This window comes from Aquarana catesbeiana, linkage group LG05, assembly GCF_042186555.1.
Source record: "Aquarana catesbeiana isolate 2022-GZ linkage group LG05, ASM4218655v1, whole genome shotgun sequence".
Taxonomy (NCBI): Eukaryota; Metazoa; Chordata; class Amphibia; order Anura; family Ranidae; genus Aquarana; species Aquarana catesbeiana.
Genome location: NC_133328.1, coordinates 629178644 through 629202591, shown reverse-complemented (window position 1 = coordinate 629202591; position 23948 = coordinate 629178644). Strand labels below are relative to the sequence as shown.

The window sequence follows — 23948 nt, the reverse complement described above, 5'->3', positions numbered from 1 at the left end:
ACATGGATATATTTCCACAATTTAATGGATTCTGAGAGTCAAAGAGGGGTTTGTAGCAGCGACCTGTACTGAATATAAAAGAAAGCAGTAGAAGACACAACTGCAAACTCGGTTGGTATGACATATATACAAAAACTCAAGCTGAGTACCTTTAAGCAAGGAGGCAGATCACCACCATTACCAAAATGGTACCAATTTAGTACAGCCGGCCAGCATGGATTTCAAATAAGGAATTTTACATTGCTTGGAGCACCAATTTAAAAGCTTCCACCTTTTCACCCACCTAAAGAGTCAGTGTCCAAACAGAACACTGCCCTCTTCAGAAGCACTCTTATAAACATGAGGTTACACCTACTTAGTGTCTGCTGTTGGCCACCTCCAGAGTAAGTAAACACTCCTATAGGATAGCCTTGAAAAAAAAAAAACAATAAAAAAAAACCCTACAACCCACATAGAAGATGTGTTATTGCCAGTAGTACATGATCCATGGTTTGGGGAACACTAGTCTAAGGTGATGGTTCGCAACCTCTGGCCTAATTTCAATGGCTCTAAAGCCACCTGTCCTCAGTCTCCCACTCGGATATAAATCCAACTTACAAACTTTTTTTTGTGAATGATCTCTTTACTCGCATTGAATGAGCCCACAATATTCTGGTCTATGAAATAAATTATAGCAGTTTGTAAAAACAAAAGAGAAAAAAAAAAAAACTATACTTTTAACCACCTCAAAAGAGTTGCCAAGAAGTTTGGCATTACCAAGCTTGAGAACCACCCAGCAAGGCTTTTTAAAGTGCAACTGTTACCTTGGCAAGCGGAAGCCATTTGTGTTGGGCTGGGCCAGGAAGGGTCAGCAATATTGTAGAACTCTTCTTAGCAGGCATTATAGCCTGTATTCAAACAGTAGATTGGAAGATGAGACTCCCACGATCGTTCTCACATTGGCAGCTCTGAGCCACATAAATGCTTTCTCTGGAATACTAGCCCAGCCCAAACTGTGGCCATCCCTGTATGCACTTTTTAATGTTTCATTAACACAGCAACTGCATACTTTTCGACAAGTGAAACAGTAGAAAAAGGTTTATAGCAGTGTCATTACAAAAACTTCAAACTTAGATGTAACTGGCTAAACTTCATATAGCATTAGGTTTTAAGGATCATGCAGAAAAAGCATCATCTAATCAAAAGATTCTAGAAAGGGCAAATTAAAGGAGCTTCCATTTAATTTCCTTTTTTATTTTTTTAATTTTCACTTAGAAACTGGAAATGCCCCTCCCCTGGCAACATAGGAGAATAGCGAGGCATGGTATTGCGATTGGTTTCCAGTCCAGATGTGCACCTGATTAAATTGCCGCTACAGAGGTGTCTGTGCGGGCAGGAATGTTGCGGGTTGAACACATCACCTGCTCAGACTGCCGACTCGCTCTCCGCTTCTGGAGGAACTGTAGATCCTTTCGGAGAGAGCTGCAACACAAGTGGTTTTTCTGGATCCACCCCATTAGCGATGGCTCCGTTTGCTGGACGTTTTGGCTCCTCCTTGTTCTCTTCTGCGAGGTCTGGGTATATTACTAAGAATGTAGCTGTGAGAAATCCTAAGAAGGAGCCTACGGAGGCCACCAGAGGAATTACTCGGACCGAACCCACAACATCAACCACGGCTCCCAAAGCTGAGGCCACCAAAATCTGGGAGATGTAAACTTGGCAGGACAAGATGGCGCAGTCTATGCCAAAGCCTCTCTTCGAGTTCCCAGGGCTGTGGTGGATGTACTGCAGACAAACAGATTGAAGAACTGGTAAGCAATTTAAAATTGAATCTACAGTCCTAAAGTAGAACTATAGGCAAACTTTTTTCCCTAATTTGGATAGAGTAATGCCACGTACACACGGCCGGACTTTTCGACCGGACTTGTCTGACGGACGCCGACGGACCAAATCCGGCGAACAATCCGACCGTGTGTGGGCTTCACCGGACCTTCAGCAGACTTTTCCCGTCGCAAATCTGACGGACTTTTGATTTGGATCATGCTTCAAATCTTTACGTCGTAACTCCGCCGGACCCAGAAATCCGCTCGTGTGTATGCTAGTCCGACGGACAAAAACCGATGCTAGGGCAGCTATTGGCTACTGGCTATCAACTTCCTTATTTTAGTCCGGTGTACGTCATCACGTACGAATACGTCAGACTTTGGTGTGATCGTGTGTAGGCAAGTCCGGTCGTTAGAAAGTCCGTTGAAAGTCCGCCAAAAGTCCGTCGAAAGTCTGTCGGACTTTTGTAGCTGAAAAGTCCGACCGTGTGTACGCGCCATAAGGGACCCCTGTGAGATTTTTTTGCACCATCTGTGTCCCATTGTGGAGATTTCCTTTCACTTCCTGTCTCATAGCCAAGCAGGAAGTGAGAGGAAATCCCTGCAAATTGAGGGAGTTCCTTGGGGACTGCCAGCTCTTAAAAACTAGTGTCCCCACTGTAATATTTCCCCTCTATTACTTTTTTGGGGAAAACCCAAAATTTGGGATTTTCTTTTACTTTCACTTGATAAATGATAAAAAGGACACATAAAGAGGATAAATCTTCCTAACGGGGGCACAGACAGCAATAAAAACTGACATCTGCTCTAATCCCTCTCCACTCTATCCAAAACAAAAAAAAGTTTTGCCTTTAGTTATATTTAAAGTAGACCTGAACTCAAAAAATAAAGATCTGCTTTTAGGAACATCTAGAAACCACCTTAAATCCCTCTTGAAAAATAGCCGCACATTGTGCCTAGGCACTCATGTGCCTTAAAATTTCATAGCTGTATACAGTATCTGCAGAGTGAGATCACTTATGGAAATGCTGCCTCTGATAGTCTCGCCAGATTTGGAGAGAGATTTGGTGATCTCATTACTGTGCTGCTTGCTGGAAAGGACTCTGTACCTTAGTACCTGCAGTGCAAGGATCTCCCTGCTTCTGCCAAATTCATTTCTGTGCTTTCTATACTTCACCTGCTGGTTGGTGAATAGTTCCCCACCAGATCCTGAGGAAGCAAAGCCCTGCTGCTCTACCAAGATGGCTGCCTCCACACTGCATGTAAGAAGGCATGGTCCATCAGTAATGGTGAAAAGATCAGACCACAGACAATACTGGTGACTAGTCCTTTGTCCTCTGCCTGCCTTTTTTGGGCACAGATTCCACAATTCAAGTTTTCCTTAAAGTGGAACATCACTCTCCCAATCAACATTGATTATTTTTAATCCTCAAGCTGCTAGCATAGTAAATAGATAAGAAAGTATATAATATTTACTTGTTTTAAACTTTTTTTTTTCACATTTTTTTCAGTTACTTCCTAGGCAAATGATGTAATACATCCCAGGAGTCTTCAGGAGGGAAGGACAGGAAGTGGGGTTTTCTCAGCTACGCAAACTCTCCTGCATGCATGTCTGGGCTAAAGGCAGATGGACTCCATGAAGTAAATGCTACATGAATCACTTGCTCTCACTCAAGATGGCTCGCGGCTAGAAATGCTAGGGGGGGGTGTTTTTCAAAGTGATTTCTCAACAAAATAAAGTATAGAGACATGCATGGATGGGGGCGTTTGCTTTATATATTAAAAATGAATTAAAACGTTTTTTTGTTTGTTGTTTGTGGTGTTCAGATGCAGTGAAGATCCACTTTAACCACTTCTGGACCGCCTACCGCATATATACTGCAGCAGGGTGGCCCGGCTGCGCAAAATCACGTACCTGTACGTGATTTTGTGCTTGAGGTCTGGGGGGCCGCCGTTGGTCCGCTTCCGCTGTGATTGGGCACAGCGGGAGCCAATCAGCGGGTCCAATGGCCGCCGGATTTTTCACAGGAGAGGCAGAACGCCGGTCTGCCTTTGTAAACAAGGCAGACCGGCGTTCTGTGAGGGTGGAATATGGAGATCTTGCGTTTCTGCTAGGCAGAAACACCGATCTCTGTTTTCCTCCAGTCACAGCCTTCTCCCCACAGTTAGAAAGCACTCCCTAGGAACACACTTAACCTTTTGATCACCCCTGATGTTAACTCATTCCCTGCCAGAGTCATTTATACAGTGACAGTACTTTTTTTTTTTTTTAGCACGGATCACTGTATTGGTGTCTCTGGTCCCCAAAAAATGTCACTTAACCCGTGTACACACGAGCGGACTTTTCGACCGGACTGGTCTGACGGACCGAGTCCAGCGGGCAATCCGACCGTGTGTGGGCTTCATCGGACCTTCAGCTGACTTTTTCTGTCGAAAATCTGACAGACTTTAGATTTGTAACATGTTTCAAATCTTTCCGACAAAGATCTTTCACGTACAAATCCGTCGGACTTTGGTGTGATCATGTGTAGGCAAGTCCGTTCGTTAGAAAGTCTGTCAGAAGTCCGTCGAAAGTCCATCGGAAAGACCGTCGGACCTTTGCTGCCGCCCGTGTGTACACGGCATTAGTGTCAGATTTGTCCGCTGCAATGTCGCCGTCCCACTAAGAATTGCCGGTCGACGCCATTACTAGTAAAAACAATAAAAAAAATTAAAAGCCCATAAATCTATCCCGCAGATTGTAGACGCTATACACTTTTGCGCAAAACAGTCAATATACGCTTATTGGGGTTTTTCTTACCAAAAATATGTAGCAGAATACATATTGGCCTAAATTGATGAATACATTTGATTTTTTACATTTTTTTTATTGGATGCTTTTAATAGCAGAAATTCAAAATTGGCGGTCTTATTTTTGGTTATAGCGCAAAAAAATAAAAACCGCAGAGGTGATCAAATACCACCAAAAAAAAGCTATATTTGTGGCAAAAAAGGACATCAATTTTATTTGAGTACAGCTTCGCACAACCACGCAATTATCAGTTAAAGTAACGCAGTGCCATATGACAAAAAATGGCCTTGTCATTAAGGGGGTAAAACCTTCTGGGGCTTAAGTGGTTAATGTAAAGAAAATTTCAGTTAAATAATTGCATAAGCAAGTTTTCCTATAAATTTATATTCCTTGATTATGCAATCGCCTAACTGCTTTTCCTAGTCTAAAGTCTAAACTACTGTATCTGTGACCTGTATGCATTTTTACTTTACTTTGCTTTATCTGGGCAAACTGCATTAGGAACTGTCATATAATCCTTGTTTTTCCTTCTTCATTCACAGTTCAAACAGAAAGACTGGGACTAAGGAGGAGGGAGATCGCCAAATCACATGGCCAGCACTGGAGTGGATTGTCATAACAGTACGACATTCTCTGAATGCTAAAATGCATCAACAGAAGATCCAAGTGTTTTGAACCCAAACATTTCCATGTGTTTTTGTACACATTCCTACTGAAATTGTAATTTAAACATCTCCAACTGGGAGAAAACACAAGTATTTTTTATGTTAGGGTCATCGTTTTTGGTCTTTTAAATGCTAAAATTCCATCCCTTATTAATGAACCGATCTTTGTAATGTAGGAGTGCTGAATCATATGGAGATGCGTTATAATGCAATGGGCGGTGTACAATCCTAGAGGCTGCTCACCAGCAACTGTGGGGTCTTGCTGAACCCCCAGAGGATGGGAACACCACACCAGTTTGTATAGTCCTTTTAAAAAAAAAAAATTGTATTCATTTTGTAACGGCCAATGTGTTTCAGGAGGCTCAGCCAATCCAGGTGCCTACATTATTTTGTTTTTAGCCCTGATGAAGGGAGAGTACTGAGCTCCCAAAATGCGTTGGCTGTTACAAAATGAATAAAAATGTTTTAAAGGACTATACAGGAGCGTTGAAATCTTCTCTAGCACCAGTCGTGGTGAGTTCTTATATATATATATATTTTCGTGTATATGGTCACGTATATATGTGTATGTATCACAATGACTGTACAATCTAGTATCAATATCTTATTCTAATGGAAGTCTATTCCTCTAACTAGAAATAGAGAAGCTCCTGAAGAAGCGACAACCGTAGACGCGAAACATGTTGAGCAAATTTTAACTCACCAAGGACCTTTGAAAACCCTACAGTTAATGCCGTATCTCAGTGTGGGCTTTTTTGATACAAACAGTATAGCCCCACAGGAAGTATACAAGTGGTATTCTCCATGGGTCAATCAATGGGTCTTTCTCTATGTATTAATTGTTTTTTATTATAAATGTGTACTGTATACGTCTGGAATTTATGTGAACTATTAAAAATGTTTCTATTTTTGTATACGTGCTGTTAAAGTCTATTTTTCCTCACTATTCAATCTTCTAAAGGACTATACAAGCTGGTATGGGGTTTGCCATCCTTTCAAAACTTTACTAAGGAACTGAGAAATGCCACTTACCTCTTTCATTTCGTGGTACTGTCCCAGCAGGGCATACGGGCAGTATGAAATACTCATCGACACTATCCCCATGGTGCTGATCATAATCATAGAGACGTAGACATTGGGGAAGATGAACATCACTGTTGTGCCAATGGTGAAGCCAAGCGTTCCAAGGATGTAGATGATTCTGATGCTGAGGTCATAGTTATCCAGGTACTTCTGTAACAAGGCTGCAAAGAACACAGATAAACAGCGTGTCAGGAATCATACTTGCAGAGGCACCGTGGCAGTGCCGTGTGGCTTGTACACATACTGGAACGTGTATCTGAAGCTGGTTCAAAGAGACACTGCCTGACTAAGTGACAGTGTTTTTCTAAAGGTCCCCTGCACTAGTTATATTCACTTTACCAGCACTTCCTCTTAGCTCCTTCCTTCACTATAGGGAGCGGTAACATCACTCTTCCGGTCAATGCTCAGGCCTAGCAATTGGCTGCTAGACCCCAACCATATATTGGGTCATATCACAAGCTCCCCCATGCCTGGAGGCGTTGGTTACCATCACAAGATGCGACGCAGGAATGATTGTTGATGATGGAGTACTGGTAAGGCAAGTATAACTGGTACGGTGGGCATGCAAATGTATTATTATTAGGCATGTGCAATTCGTTTCGCTCCTAATTCGTTTTTTAACGAATTTCGACAAATTCGTTAATTCGGGAATATCCGAATTAACGAAAATTTGTTTAACAAATTTTTTCCGAATATTCGTAAATTCGATAAAATTGGACATTCGTAAATTCGGGCATTCGTACATTCGCAATTTACGAATGTACATTCGTACATTAGTAAATTAGTGAATTCGTAAATTTGTAAATTCGAAAATTCAGAAATCTGAAATAATAGTTAACTAATAATAACTTAACTATTAGTAATTACTAGTAACTTTTAAATTATAGGTATTGTAATTTCCTTTAAAATTACAATCTAAGAGGAAGGGTCAAGAGATACAAGAGGTAATAACTGTAGGGATGTGCTGATGGAGAAAATAAATGTACAGTTGTTAGGTGGGGGGCCAGATAGGCTTCCCTGAAGAGATGAGTTTTTAGGGATCATCTGAAAGTGGACAAATTAGGTGAAAGTCCGGCAGATTGGTGTAGAGGAATTCCAGAGGATGGGAGAGGCTCTAGAGAAGTCCTGGAGGCGAGCATGGGATGAGGTGACAAGGGAGCAGGAGGTCTTGGGAGGAGCAAAGATGATGATTTGGTTGGTATGTTGAGACCAGGTTAGAGATGTAGTTGGGGGCCAAGTTGTGGATGGCTTTGTAAGTTACTGTTAGTACCTAGAATTTAATTTGTTGGTTGAGTGGCAGCCAATGAAGGGATTGGCAGAAAGGGGTAGCAGACGCCGAGCAGTTTGTAAGGTGGAAGAGCCTGGCAGCAGCATTCATGATGGACTGAAGGGGGGATAGCCTATTTAGAGGTAAGCCAACAAGTAGGGAGTTGCATTAGTCGAGGCAAAAGATGACCAGGGAGAGGATTAGAAGCTTTGTAGGGACATTGGTTAGGAAGGGTGTACCTTGGAGATGTTGCGGAGGTTGAGGCGGCAAGCTTTAGACAGCGATTGGATGTTGGGGCCGAAAGGAGACTTCAGAGTCCGGGATAACACCTAGGACCTTGGCATGGGGGGACAGGTGGATAGGGGAAGTGGCATGCGTGGGAGGAAATATCATGAGCTCAATTTTGGATAGACTGAGTTTAAGGAAGTGATGTGACATCCAGTCTGATATATCTGTTAATAAGTTGGTGATGCGTAAGGAGACAGATTTGGGTGTCGTCCGCGTAGAGATGATATTGAAAGCCATGGGAGGCTATCAACTGACCCAGGGAGGAGGTGTAGGTTGAGAAAAGGAAAGGTCCAAGAACAGAACCTTGGGGACCCCTGACGGAGAAAGGAAGAGGAGAGGAGGAAGTAAAGTTGTAGGTGACACTGAAGGAGCGATGGGATAGGTCGGATGAGAACCATCGAAGAGTACAGTCACGGAGACCAAACGAGTGGAGTTTTTTTTGAGGAGGACGGGGTGGTCCACTGTATCAAAGGGAGTTGAGAGGTCCAGGAGAAGTAGTACAGAATAGTGTCCATTGGTTTTAGCCGTTAGTAGGTCGTTGGTGAGTTTAAGGAGAACAGTTTCCGTGGAGTGTTGAGGGCAAAATCCGGACTGAAGGGGATCAAGAAGTTTGCTCATAGTCAGATGGTCGCTCAGTCGGTTGTAGACCAGTCTTTCCAGGAGTTTGGGGGAGAAGGAGAGTAAGGAGATGGGGTGTAGTTTGTTAAGATTGGTGGGGTCCAGTGAGGGCTTTTTAGGATAGGGGTGACTAGCGCATGTTTTTGAGAGTTGGGGAAGATGCCAGAATAGAGGGAGAGATTGAAAATGCGAGTTAGAGAGTGTATAATAGAAACAGAGGGTGAGCGTAGCATTTGCGAGGGAGCAGGATCCAGAGGGCTGGTCGTTAGGTGGGCATTAGAAAAAAGTTTAGCAACCTCATTATAACTAGTAGGGTTGAATGAGGGAAGCAATGATTGTACCTGTGGACAAATACATTGTCACTTTCCAAGTGTTCTCTAGTGTTAATGAGTAATGCCAGTTTAGGATTGCTCCTCTCAAGTGTGCCTGTTGCTTTTACAAACTGATTAAGCCTTTTAAAAGTTTTGCCACACCTTCCAAATCTGACCTTTACAGTGGAATGAGATAAAAGAATTCTCATCGGTTTGCTTTCATATTGTTTCTTTCTTGTGAAAAGCCTGCATGGAGCTGTATGGAGAAGCCTTCACTTAGGAATATGGATGGTTATCCGTGTCCCTATCACACGCATTCCTGGAAGAGGCTCTCGGATGCTGGGTGCTGCAGAAACCATCAGCTGGAGACTGGATCATGCAGTGTAGATATTTGCCAGCACACCATGGATCTTCAAGTTAGGTCCAAACGTTTTTTTCATTCATTTTTCAAGTGTGATCACATCACAAACAAGAGTGCAATGTTTTGGAGACACGCAGGACCCCTTCATCAGGCATGTGATACCTGTGTTTTCTCTAATGCATGGAGCTCGCAGTTCGGGATGGTTTCATGCCAATTCTAGTATGCAAATTCCTGTTCTCCTTCTGTATCACATGAAGGGGACCTGCGTGATTCTGAAATGTTGCACTCTCTTGTTTGTGATGTGATCATACTTCAATAAAAAATCATTTGGACTTAACATGAAGATTCATGGTGTGCTGCAAATATCTACACTTAGGGACGTGGGCACTCATTTAGTGGTGTGTGTATAATTGAAGTTTAAAGTGTGCATATAGCCAAAAACTTTTCTTTTTTTTTTAAGTTTGGATAGAGTAGGGAATGGTTAGAATGCCTTTCTGTTTATCTTTGTGTCCCATTAAGACATTGGTAAAAACTTCAAACTCATCAAATATGATCAGAGGTGGTGAATATTATTACACTACTTTTCAAGGACACTAGAGAGTAACTCATAGAAGCTGTTGTTATCACGTAGGACTTCCATATTGGCATGGCTATTAAAATATTAGATGTTTCCTATCACTTCCTGTCCACAATATGAGAAGGTGTTCTTAGTTATTTGAGAAAAAGGCAGATCTATAGAAGCTGATGGGACTAGAGCAGCCTTTTTCAACCAGGGCGCCCAGGCACCATGGGGTGTCTTGAGGTTTCTTCAGGGGGGCCTTGGTAAAATGCCTAAAAAATGCCCAAAACTGTATACAAGTCAACGGATGGATCAAGCCTGCCTTTTAGTTACAAAAAGCCACAGGTTTTCATTGTGCACCATTACAATCTTCCAGGAACTGACATCCTAACAACCAGTGATGTCATCAGTGATGATAAAAAGGTTGTTGATCGCCTGCATAGCATTCTTGTTTGACCCTCTCTGTCAACACGGGGGTCACATTAGCTGAGTGATGGTGAGAAACTGAGGGAGAGGAGAAACACTGGAATACTAGTCGGTACTAGTGTGCAAAGGTATATTTGTTTTGTAAGAATAAATCACCTCTAATGTTGGGTGTCCTTTGTGTGTCAATGGTGCCTCATTATGTAAAACTAATAGAATCGTTTTTTACATTTTAGAATGGGGTGCTTTGAGACTGTCCATAATTTTAAAGGGGGCCTTGAGACTGCCCATAATTTTAAAGGGGGCCTTGAGACTGTCCATGATTTTAAAGGGTGCCTTGACTGATAAAAGGTTAAGAAACACTGGACTACAGATGTCTTCAGAATGTCAGCATTAGGTAGAAAAATGATAGCGCCACAAGGTTGCTTCAATTCCAGTAAGTCTTTATTGATCATAATAAATATCGCATGGATGGCCAATGCCAGTTGGAGGCTCATCACACCTCCTTCTTCAGGGCTTACAATGATGAAAAATGTAAAACATTTTATATGAACTGGACCAAAGCAGGTGTTCTTCACAATAAATGTCAAGGCTCATTCAAATAGACTGGTCTTGATAGCATGACCGCTACTCATGACGTGTAAAGTCATGTAATCTTCAATGCAGGAGCTCAGGATAAATGTGTGCATACTGCCATTGGGAGAAACTTCACAAGCTCACTAACTCAGATCAATGGTGGTCAAAATTATTACACTATGTTCCAGAGAAAAGAAACTCCAAGCAGCTGTTGGTACCTGCTCTCCAGCTCACCCCTAACAGTTATTATCCTTTTGCATCACTTGCCCCCCACACCCTCTTTAGATTGTAAGCTCTGATGAGCAGGGTCAAACTCTTAATCATTTTGTCTTAAATTGTATTGCAACTGTACTGTCTCCCTTTATATTGAAAAGCACTGTGGGTGCTATATAAATCCTGTATAATAATAATATTATTAATGATATAAATGAGTAGTGTAAATCTTTATTTAAAACGCATTTGATACCCTTTCATACAAATACAAAAACTGTTTATGGCTGCTACATTGCCAAACCAGGAGCTTACGCTATCGGTCGATTCAATTCTGATGTCACACTGAACCCCTGGGAACTGATAAGGCGCACACCGACGCAGGCAGGTACACTTCAATAGCTAGACATGGTACAATATGGGCTTGGATGGAAGCCTCACAGATGGATTACATAATTAAAACGTATTCTCAGAATAGAAGCTGTCAGACATCAGTAGAGCAGAGCCAGTTTTATTTTTAGATCTGCGGTGGTGCAAAAATTCTATAAAGAAAAAAAACATAAGTGTACAAAAAAAAACGTGCTTGTGAAAACACACAAAAAAGTGCACTTAAGGCTGTGCTTTTGTCCACCCCCCGAAGGAGTAGGACTCGTACCCTGACCCCCGGGGCACAAGGCTCCTAACGGAGAAATAGGTTCAACATAGTTTGCCTAGCCAGAAGGCCTGACAGACCACCGTTCTTCTAGGACAGCCAAAGCCATCCCCGAATACTAAGTCAGGGGAGCTCTCCCAAAGAAAGACCCCCCAGAGGCAGGGGAGAAAGGAACCAGAAGGCCACACATTCTCCCCCTAGACGTAAGGGTAAGCCCGAGGACTCACATCCTTCATCCAGTGAAAAACACACAAAAGTAAAAGTGACAAACGTGGGAGATAAATAAATAGTAAAAATAAAAAAGTGGCCGCGCCCAAATTGTGCATTGGCCTAGGCCCTGAGGACAGGTAAACAAAAATTGCCCCCAGACTTAGCCAAAAGGCCAGGCCTTAAAAGGCATAGTGCAGAAAAAACTTTGGTGACCGTGAGTTCTTTTCACACCGTGGGGTCCCACACCCAAGTGTTACTAAGAGCTCCCCTAGGGTGACCACTCCCAGGGGGCACAGACATCACGGATCATCTGCCTTCCCAGCCCATGGCCAGACAAGGTAGACCGCTCAAACCAGGAAGTAATGGACCCTTCCAGCTTTTTCGAGAAGAACTTACTACCAGCCCCCAATTGCATTTAGGCGCTCCGGTTTCCGTTCCTGCCGATACTATCCTTCCAGGTCCCCATCAGTCCAGCAGATTTGCATAGCCAACACCCCAACCTTGGTCAGGTCAGGATAGTAGCACAGCGCCTCCACTGGATCACTGATAAGAACAGATACTACACTTGATCTTAGCTAAAAGGCTGAGAAGCAATAGAAGCAAAGTAGAGCAGAGCCAGTTACCTGAGCAGACGGCAGCAGTAGCAGCGTATATCACCAGTCCCCAGCAGCCCATCTGCACACCGGTGTTGTAGTTATGGAGTTCCGTAGAGTTGGTGAGAGCCTAGAGGAAGAACAATCAGTGTCAAGTCAGTTCATTAACACAACTGAGAATGATAATTATGATATCCTGCATAAGAACCCCAAACTCCGTTCACCCGAAGGCTCATCAATCGGCTAATAGTGTATGGTGGGCTTTCCAACAAACTGGATGGAGTTCAGGCTGTGTATTTGCATTGAGTGCCCTGGCCAGGTAGTAGGATAGTGGAAGAAAGGCTGAGCAGAACCAGTCAGACCATACACTAAAGATACTCAGAATAAAGCATCAAAGGCACCAGTATAAATACCCTGCTATAAAAAATGCTCAGAGCAACGATAAAAAAATTACTAGTGTACTTGACCGTTATCTTGAAATGTGGTGATAACAGCCTTTCTGGGGTACATAAAATAAAGAAAAACAGAAGGGTTGAAATGTTGTGAGAAGCAGACGCTACTACAGGCTCCATCCGGGAATAGTCATGTGACCAAAAGCCAAGGCACTTGCTTATGTGTTGCCTGCAGATAGGGAAGATAGTTTTTATTTTCTATTAAAATAACAAACATGTTATACTTACCTGCTCTGTGCAGTTGCGTAGTTCGCCGCACAGTGTGCGGCGCTCTTTCGCAGAAAGTGGGAGCAAATACCTGGATTTGACAGGTATCTGCTCCCCCCTGAAAGGTGCCAAAATGTGACACCGGAGGGGGGATGGAATCCGATCAACGGAAGTTCCATTTCTGGGTGGAGCTCCGCTTTAAGCTTTGACAATAAAACCTGGAAGCTGATTGGTGGCTTTGCAGAGCTGCATCAGATTTTGCACTCTCCAGTTCTACTAAATCAACCCCTAAGAATTCATATCATATTGGTGGTGGATTCACTTTATGTTTGTGGACTATATGGACTTTATTTTTATGTGTTGATTGTATGTTTTCTGTTTTCATTGAGCTACATCAATAGTTTTATGTAAGTGCAGAGAGCAAGTACTGTTTTTTTTCCACTGCTGGGTAATTTATATATTTTTTATAAATCTGGAGCTCTGCTTTAAAAAAAAAAAATGGACACAATGGTGAATTTTTTTGTCACTCTATAGTAAAAAAAAAAAATCGAAGCAGGGTATTAAATAAAACATTGTACCAAATAAAAACCTTATACATGCTCAAAAAATGTAAAAATGATAAAGGTGGTATGAACTAATTATACAAAGATCATAACATCTCGTTGATACAATTATATGCATAAATTAAATGTTCCCGTTTTGTTTTAAAATTTATCAATATTTTACTAAAAATTATTGTTCAGATGTAAATTGTGATACATTTCCAATGATTTATTAATGTGAATGTTCGACCACTACAATGTTATGTTCTATTATATTATTCTGTCAATCAATTGATTATTCAATCAATAAAAACTTTGTTGAAAAAAAAAAAAAAATGATAAAGGTGGGCAAATTAGTGAGCGTTATTACCAAATCAACTGGTGCATATTGAAAGCACTAAATTTGGACTAGGCATCAATAAGGCAAAGGTCATAAAGGGGTAAAGCTCTCCTGTATCATACTGCACTTACCTTGGGGTCACCTTCAAAGATGACCTGACCCATGAAATCTGTATAGAACACAGCTTCAGCAATAATAGAAAACCAGGTTAGCAAGTGACAAACGCAAAGACGCATCAGCTCTTTCGGCATCTTCAGCATGGACAGCCAGAGCAGCCTGACAGTTGTCTCAGTCTCTCCTTCCTCACTCTCGGTGTCACCGCTGGAGTTGGTGGCTCCGCTCTGATTTCTGTGCCTCTGTTTCTGACGCTGCCTCTTCTGCATGTCGTAAATGTCGTTCATGCTGCGCGAGGATTTTATAAGCAAGATGGCGTTGGCTCTCCTGAAGCGGTACTTGTGGGATCCTACCTTGCCATAATACGAGAAGGTGTACGAAGGCTGACGATAGAACATGTGCCTTCTCCGGCGCATGGAGCTCGCGGTGCAGGACTGTTTCATGCCGATTCTGGTGTGCCCGTTCATGTTCTCACTCTGTAGTGCGTCACCGCCGTTCGGAACTTTGGCTTCATTAATGTGATTATCAAGCAACATCTCCTCTTCTCGTTCGTTCTCCCTGAGGAACGCCGAAAGACGGTTAAATTTGGACTGCATAAGCTCCTGGCTGGTGCTGCGCGGGGTGTTGGGGTATGAACAATCTTGGAAAATGGAGGGTTCAATGTAATGAAGAAACTCGGATTCATAATCCAATGTGGCTTCCGCCATATGCAAGACCGAATCACTTTTACTTCTTACGATATCCACCTCAAGGAAGTCGAGGTTGAGATCATGTTCTGACTGCACTTCATCATGAAAGTTTGTGTAGGGTTCCTCTTCATTAATGACGTTTAACCGAGACATTGGGGCGAGCGTGCTGTTTAATCTTCCGCTTGACATGGTGTCCACTTCGTCCTCTAGGCGGTCCTGTTGGGGGCTGTACTGTTCTTCCTCAATACTGAAAAGGTGGAGGCCAACGGACACCGTGAATATAATGGCTGCGAAAAAGAAAAGGACTTGCTGCTGAGATTTAAACATAGTTCCAAGGAACGTTTGAGTCCAGTCCAGCCCACCAAGCATATAGCCAATTGCTCCACCAAGACCTAGGAGTAAAAAAATAAAATAAAATAGAAACAATAAACTACAAAACTAATGACTCTTAAGGTACCACAGTCTAAACTTTTTTTATTTTTTATTAAATTTTAGATAGATTTAGGACAGGGGTTAGGTTTTCTGGTGGTCTGTGTCCCGCTGGGGGGACCTACCCTTGCTACTTTTCCTGGTGACCATTGTCACAGAGGGGGAATGCAAGAGGGATGCAAAATGTTACAACTACCATTGACACTTGTTTACGTGATAATGGTCAAAGGAGGGATGTTCCTTCATTTGGGGAGATTTTCATTTCCTGTTTCTCTAGTGAAAAATCCCCCTGAAGAAGATACAAGTTGAAATGCGTTGGGGTTTCTCTTTTAATGTATTAAATGAACAGTGTTTGTCGTTAAGATATAGCATACAATGCTATATGGGGATGTCTTTATGTAAGGTTTTCTATGTTCTATACAATAAACTGTAGAGCTTTTTAATGGTTAACAATTAATAGAGGTTTGTAATGCCCTGTACACACAGTCGGATTTTCCAACGGAAAATGTTCGATGGGAGCTTGTTGTCGGAAATTCCGACTGTGTGTAGGCTCCATCCGACATTTTCCATCGGAATTTCTGTCACACAATATTTGAGATCTGGATCTCAAATTTTCCGACAACAAAATCTGTTGTCGTAAATTCCAAACGTGTGTACACAATTCCGACGCACAAAGTGCCACGCATGCTCGGAATCAAGCAGAAGAGCCGCACTGGCTATTGAACTTTCTTTTTCTCCGCTCGTCTTACGCGTTGTACGTCACCGCGTTCTTGACGTTCGGAATTTCCGACAAGATTTGTGTGACCGTGTGTATGCAAGACAAGTTTGAGCCAACATCCGTCGGGAAAAAAAACATGGATTTTGTTGTCGGAATGTGCGATCGTGTGTACGGGGCATAATCATTTTTATACTTATTAGTTCTTGTACTATTTGGCACCTTACAGTCCAGAATCCCCTCTTTCTGTCTCTTTCTTTAGTGAGAAAAATGTCACTACGTGGAAACAGACAGTAAAAAGCCTGACAGAGGTTATGATTTTAAAGTGGCTCTAACTGCTGAATGTGACTCAGCTGGAAGACATTTCTTTTCACTTGCAGTCTTGGTGACCACCTAGGCAGAAAGCGTGGGAAAATCCTGCCTAATGGGGAAAATTCATTCATGAAATCCAACATAGGTTCTAGCCCAGGGACAGGCAACCTACAGTAAGGCACATGTGTAAGGGCAAGTACATTGTGTCATTTTCAGTGGCATCCAGAATTTTATCATGTGTCATGTTCGCAGGCTGGGACTGGCCAGCGGGAAGACTGGTGGGGCCCCTGCTCCCTACAAATACAGCCTTTGTCATAAGCTGTAGTTGACAACTCCCTTGTTTTAGGGAGGTCTGCCCAAAATCACGGACCTACCAGCATAGGCCCACCTGCTGCCGTTATGTGAAAAAGACCATCCGCATACCCTCTTTCTTCATCTAGTGGAACTGCCAGTTGCAGCAGGAATGAACATAAAACCCTTGCATTTATGAAGGTGCATGAATTGATGCTGATCCAAGGTGTGATGGTGCAGCAATTGGTGCGATCTGAGGTGTGAAGGTGCAGCAATTGGCGCTGATCTGAAGTGTGAAGGTGTAGCAAATGGGGTGATTTGAGGTGTGAAGGTGCAGAGATTGGGGCTGATCTGAGGTGTGAAGATGCAGGAATTGAGGTGATTGCAAATGTGGAGGTGTGGGAAGTGGGGACGATATGAGATATAAAGGTGAAGAAATTGGGGGTGATCTGTGGTGGGAAAGTACAGGACTTGGGGCGATCTGAGGTATGAAGGTGCAGCAATTGGAGTGACCTGAGGTGTGAAGGAGCAGGAGTTGGGGTGATCTGAGGTGTGAAGGTGCAGGAATTGGGAAGATCTGAGGTGTGAAGGAGCAGGAATTGGGGTGATCTGAGGCGTAAGTGTGCAGGAATTGGGGCCGATTTGAGATGAGAAGGTGCAGGAATCGGGGATGATCTCAGGTATGAAAGTGCAGAAATTAGGGGTGGTCTGAGGTGTAATTGTGCAGGAATCGGGGATAATCTGAGGTGTAAGTGTGCAGGAATTGGGGTGATCTGAGGTGTGAAGGTGCAGGAATTGGGGTGATCCGAGGTGTGAAGGTGCAGGAATTGGGACTGATCTGAGGTGTGAAGGTGCAGATATTGGGGTGATCTGAGGCTTAAAGGTGCAGATATTGCAGCAATCGAGGTATGAAGGGACAGGAATTAGGGTGATCTGAGGTATGAAGGTACAGGAATTGGGGTGATCTAAGGTATAAAGGTGCAGGAATTGGGGTGATCTGAGGTATGAAGGGACAGGAATTGGGGTGATCTGAGGTATAAAGGGACAGGAATTGGGGTGATCTGAGGTATAAAGGGACATGAATTGGGGTGATCTGAGGTATGAAGGTACAGGAATTGGGGTGATCTAAGGTATAAAGGTGCAGGAATTGGGGTGATCTGAGGTATGAAGGGACAGGAATTGGGGTGATCTGAAGTATGAAGGTGCAGAAATTGGAGCTAATGTGGAAAATGCTCCTGACCCCGGTCTACTCCGTTCTTCCACTCTATCCAAAATTAACGTTTCACTTTTACATTTTTCACGAGTATAGTTTCCACACTGCACAGCACGACTTTTGTTGAATATTTTTAGATCATAAGAAATAATTTATGAAGCTTACAAGCTGTAAACCAGGCATGCTTTACATTGCTGAAAATGTTAATTATCTTACAGCCTAAGTACGATTTATAAAGGGCAATGGTGAATGGCCAGTTATGACGGAAATTGCACTTCAACCATTCATACCTACAGGCTCAGAAGAATAATGCATAGAGAAATGTTATTAGCCTTTAATAATTTAGAAGTGTTACATAGTTACATAGTAGGTGAGGTTGAAAAAAGACACAAGTCCATCAAGTCCAACCTATGTGTGTGATTACGTGTCAGTATTACATTGTATATCCCTGTATGTTGTGGTCATTCAGGTGCTTATCTAATAGTTTCTTGAAACTATTGATGCTCCCCGCTGAGACCACCCCCTGTGGAAGGGAATTCCACATCCTTGCTGCTCTTACAGTAAAGAACCCTCTACGTAGTTTAAGGTTAAACCTCTTTTCTTCTAATTTCATGAGTGGTCACGAGTCTTATTAAACTCCCTTCCGCGGAAAAGTTTTATCCCTATTGTGGGGTCACCAGTACGGTATTTGTATATTGAAATCATATCCTCTCTCAAGCGTCTCTTCTCCAGAGAGAATAAGTTCAGTGCTCGCAACCTTTCCTCATAACGAATATCCTCCAGAATCTTTATTAGGTTTGTTGCCCTTCTTTGTACTCGCTCCATTTCCAGTACATCCTTCCTGAGGACTGGTGCCCAGAACTGGACAGCATACGCCAGGTGTGGCCGGACCAGAGTCTTATAGAGCGGGAGAATTATCATTTTATCTCTGGAGTTGATCCCCTTTTTAATGCCAATATTCTGTTTGCTTTGTTAGCAGCAGCTTGGCATTGCATGCCATTGCTGAGCCTATCATCTACTAGGACCCCCAGGTCCTTTTCCATCCTAGATTCCCCCAGAGGTTCTCCCCCAGTGTATAGATTGCATTCATATTTTTGCCACCCAAATGCATTATTTTACATTTTTCTACATTGAAAACTCATTTGCCATGTAGTTGCCCACCCCATTAATTTGTTCAAATCTTCTTGCAAGGTTTCCACATCCTGCGGAGAAGTTATTGCCCTGCTTAGGTCATTTATGAACAAATTAAATAGGATTGGTCCCAGCACAAAACCCTGGGGGACCCCACTACCCACCCCTGACCATTCAGAGTACTCCCCATTTATCACCACCCTCTGAAATCGCCCTTGTAGCCAGTTTTCAATCCATGTACTCACCCTATGGTCCATAGTAAAGGTTTATGAGGAACTGTGTCAAATGCTTTTGCAAAATCCAGATACACCACATCTACAGGCCTTCCTTTATCTAGATGGCAACTCACCTCCTCATAGAAAGTTAATAGATTGGTTTGGCAAGAACGATTCTTCATGAATCCATGCTGATTACTGCTAATGATACTGTTCTTATTACTAAAATCTTGTATATAGTCCCTTATCATCCCCTCCAAGAGTTTACATACTATTGATGTTAGGCTAACTGGTCTGTAATTCCCAGGGATGTATTTTGGGCCCTTTTTAAATATTGGTGCTACATTGGCTTTTCTCCAATCAGCTGGTACCATTCCAGTCAGTAGACTGTCAGTAAAAATTATGAACAACGGTCTGGCAATCACTTGACTGAGTTCCCCAAGTACCCTCGGATGCAAGCCATCTGTTCCCGGTGATTTATTAATGTTAAGTTTCCCAAGTCTAATTTTAATTCTGTTCTCTGTTAACCATGGAGGTGCTTCCTGTGATGTGTCCTGAGGATAAACACTGCAGTTTTGGTTACTGAAGCCCCCCGATTCACTCGTGAAGATTGAGGAGAAGAATAAATTCAATACCTTCGCCATCTCCCTAGTATATAAATGCTAGCTTTGCCTTTGTATGTAAAATATATCCAGTGCATAAGATACAATATAAATATACACACACCGCAGTTTTTCCTGTCCTCAAGCAAGGGTTTTTGCTTTTATTTATTTTTCCCCCCAAAAAAGAGATGGATGAGTCAGATATTCAGGGATTCGCTGATGCATAAAGATTTGCTATTCTCTGCGACACTATTGTAGTTTCTGCCTACAGCCCCCCCCCCATCTACAGGATATAGAACTGTGTGCCCAAGTCCTTAAAGCAGAACTCCAGCCAAAAGTAACCACATAAAATAAAGCAGCAATAGTTGCAATATTTACTTTAAATTCAGAGCTGCCCCTTGCAGGACTGTTCTGCCACTAGATGCCCTCAGTCTAATGACCAGTGTTATTTAACCCACTGCCTCTGAACCCACCCTGGCCCCACCCCAGCGAGTAAAGGAACAGTTCAAAGGTAAGTGGTACAGTGATGAGGGCATCCCCATGATACTCTGCTCTCTTCTCCTGACTGTTCTCCGTGGTAGCACATGGGCTAGCTCTTTGTGCTGCTTCTCCCTCTCACCCTTTGACCCTGCTGTACAGGGGTTAATACCAGGTCAAAAATCATGTATTTAAAGCGGACCTTCAGTCATTTTTCATCTTTCCATCTATTAAAAAAGATATGTTTTTTTTTTTTTATTTGTACTGTATTTCTCTTAGGCAGGTGTGCTTTGATGGGGGACATTGGTTCAGATATTGGTGCAGACACAAGGCTACTATAGGGAAAGGGAAGAGGCGATGCAGCAGGTGCATATGATAAATCACAGAGCAGGTCTGCAAAAATGTGCTGCCAAAAAGACATTAGAAGAAGAAGTGTCGCAGACATGACATATAAACAGTCGCTTCTGCCAAGAGGAAATGATACTGCAGCGAGAACACCAGAATGTTTATCTAAATCTGAATTTGCATGTTCAGACCCCGGAGCCACTTGTATGACTTTAACTTCTTTTAAGAGAACCTGTCCCCATAGACTGCTGCAGAATTCAACTCAAGGTTCTCTGGGACTTAAGCCCGTTACACGCGATGAGATTATTGGACGAATGATCATCCGGGTTTTTTTTTTGCATGTTAATTTTATATTGAAATTGAAGGCTACTAAAGTTACGAATATTCTCATACGACCGAATAAAAATTCAGAAGCGATGTCATGTGTTGGATCGTATTTGAATTGTATTTTTGGAGGAAAGTTGTACCGATTGAACGAAAAAAATTGTATGATCTGGTATCATACGAGAAAAATTTTCGTGCTTGTCCAATCAGATAATTTCGCACGACCTGTCCTGATCGGCTCTCGAAAGCTGTGTAGCAATCATCAGATTATCGTACGATCGCTTCAAAAGCGGTATTTTTTGTATACGATTTTTCTGATCGTGTGTACTAGGCTTTAACCACTTCCGCCCCCAAAAAGATTTTACCCCCTTCCTGACCAGAGCACCTTTTACAATTTGGCACTGCATCGTTTTAACTGACAATTGCGTGGTCGTGCGATGCTGTACCCAAACAAAATTTGCGTCCTTTTTTTTCCCACAAATAGAGCTTTCTTTTGGTAGTATTTGATCACCTCTGTGTTTTGTTTTTGTTTTGTTTTTTGCGCTATAAACAAAAAATAGAGACAATTTTAAAAAAATTAAAATATTTTTTACTTTTTGCTATAATAAATATCCCCAAAATTTTTTATAAAAAAAAAATTTCATCAGTTTAGGCCAATATGTATTCTTCTACATATTTCTGGTAAAAAAACAAATCGCAATAAGCGTAAATTGATTGGTTGGCACAAAAGTTATTGCGTCTACAAACTATGCAAAAGATTTATTGCATTTTTATTATTTTACTAGTAATGGCGGCGATCTGCAATTTTTAGTGGTACTGCGACATTGCGACAGACAGATCGAACACTTCTGACACTTTTTTGGGACCAGTGGCATTTATACAGCGATCAATGCTATAAAAATGCACTGATTACTGTATAAATGTCACTGGCAGGGAAGGGGTTAAACACTAGGGGGCGATCAAGGGGTAAATCTGTGTTCCCTCAGTGTGTTCTAACTATGTGGGGATGGGAGTGACTAGGAGAGGAGACCTATCGTTTTTCCTACTTAGTAGGAACAAACTACATGTTTTCTCTTCCCGAACAGCACAGGGACAAATCCCCGTGCTGGCGCTCGTGCATGCGATCGCGTGTGGCCGGCGGTGATTGTGTCGGCCGTCAACACGCATTGGGTCCCTCGCCGTGCAGCGGGCGCGTCCTCTGGTGTCCGAGAAAGGGAAGGACCTACCTATACGGGATTTCGCCCACGGGAGCCATTCTGCCACAGTATATCTGCGTGAGCCAGTCGGGAACCAGTAATGTCGAGTACACACGACCAGAGTTTCTGGCAGAAAAGGTCCAACGGAACCATTCCGTCGGACATTCCGATCCTGTGTGGGCTTCATCGGACCTTTTTTTTTTTTTGAAAATTCCGACGGACCTAGAAATAGAACAAGTTTCAAATCTTTCCGACGGACTCAGTTCCTATGGGGAAAACCGCTCATCTGTATGCTAGTCCAACGGCCAAGAACGACACAAGGGCAGCTATTGGCTACTGGCTATTGAACTTCCTTTTTCTAGTCCCGTCGTACGTCATCTCGCTCTAAATGAAAGAAATTTGGTGTGATCGTGTGTAGGCAAGTTTCAGTGTAAGTCCGTCGGAAAGATCGTCAGACTTCGGTCCGACGGAAAGACCGGTCGTGTGTACGCCGAATTAAAGTACATTGTATTGCGCATGCTCCAGTATCCAGCTGGTGGTCACTGCAGCACTTGGTACTTCTTGGCGCTCATTCTCAGGAACTTGCGCGATGGGAATATGGATTGTTATCTCCCCAACAGAGACACAGACAGCAATACAAACTCAACACACAATTTCACCCTTCCTGACACTATTTGTAAAAGATTAAAAAGGTTTTGACACTATCATGTGGTTTACGGAGTAATCACTAGGGAAAAAGAAGAAGGTTGGCAGGAGAACCCTTCTAGTGTAGTATTTATTATGGTACAAGAGGAGAGATCATTTAAAAAATGGAAATATGAGGATAATACGAGTTCCGTCTGTTGAGGATCCAAGTGACCAACTAATAATGGTGGATGCAAACGCATGTTTAGACTCAATGCTCAATGCTCAATCCTAGATCCACCTGAGGGATATCAGGATGGCAATGTGGATTCAATGTTGTTGGAAAGAAACCTGAAAGTGTCTGGTGTCACAGAGCCGTCCATGGAAAGGTAGTGTAGTTATGTGGTGGACCATGAAAGAACAAATGGTCCCGACCAAGCTTTTCATGATGAAGTAGTATTTATTGATAACACCAATGACGCATTTTGTGAGAACTTGTCACTTCCTCTGGATGAAGATCTAGCAGCGGTAATAAGCGTGTCCATGTAGACAGCTCTGCATCCAGCTACACTCACCATCGATAGCTCTCTCTACAGCCGCCATGCTAATCTGTGTTTTACATCTGTTATCTCACAGGCTGCACGGAAAGACATTACTGGTGTTATCACTAAACACCTCTTCATCATGACATGATCAGTTGGGACATTTCTTGCTTTATAGCCCACCACATAACTACACAACCTTCCCACAGGTGTCTCTGTGACACCAGACACTTTGTTTTTTTTGCCTGACAAAATGTTTTCATTGGAGTTGCACCTTAAGCTAATGGGAAAAACCTCCATGCACACAATTATAATGTTTTACACGGTCTCGCTATACAAAAGTTCTCCTTGTCCAATGCCAAGAAGCCTATAATGAGTGAGGTACGTACCAGCTGAGAAGGCGTGAATATTAAGTGCCATGTCCTGCTCTTCGTTGTCTGCCACATCCAGCAGGTAAGCGCGGATTGGCCCTTCGGTGGCATCGGCACAAAAGTCTAACACCACAACACCCAGCACTGTGAGAACGATGCCGATAGGCTGTTTATCAGGAACATCCCCAATGGCCAAACCTGCAGAAGACAAGAGTACAAGGTAAAAACATAGGGGATAATGGCGCTGTCACTTGGTATGCATGATATAAAAAAAGTCCATCAATTCAGTCCTTGTTATGAAAATCTTTATATAAATGGAGAGGGGTAGAGACTGAAAATAAAGGGGGAAGTGGGGGAGAAAGGGAAAGAAGAAAAGACTTGTATATTGTTTGCAAGATGATGTCTTAT

At 42.7% G+C, this 23948-nt stretch overlaps 1 protein-coding gene and 1 pseudogene across 1 annotated transcript in view; both read right to left on the bottom strand.

Annotated features, from left to right (window-relative positions):
• Positions 1-279: 279 nt before the first annotated feature.
• Positions 280-23948, bottom strand: part of SLC45A4 (solute carrier family 45 member 4) — an 86998-nt gene continuing 63329 nt past the window's right edge. Inside the window, exons 4-8 of the mRNA XM_073632303.1 lie at positions 23559-23738; positions 14082-15145; positions 12440-12539; positions 6291-6502; positions 280-1764 (exon numbers count right to left, since the gene is read on the bottom strand). Coding sequence (XP_073488404.1) covers positions 1405-1764; positions 6291-6502; positions 12440-12539; positions 14082-15145; positions 23559-23738 — 1916 coding nt within the window. The 3' untranslated portion in view covers positions 280-1404. The remainder of the gene's footprint in view (positions 1765-6290; positions 6503-12439; positions 12540-14081; positions 15146-23558; positions 23739-23948) is intronic.
• Positions 12289-12411, bottom strand: LOC141146449 (U2 spliceosomal RNA; annotated as a pseudogene).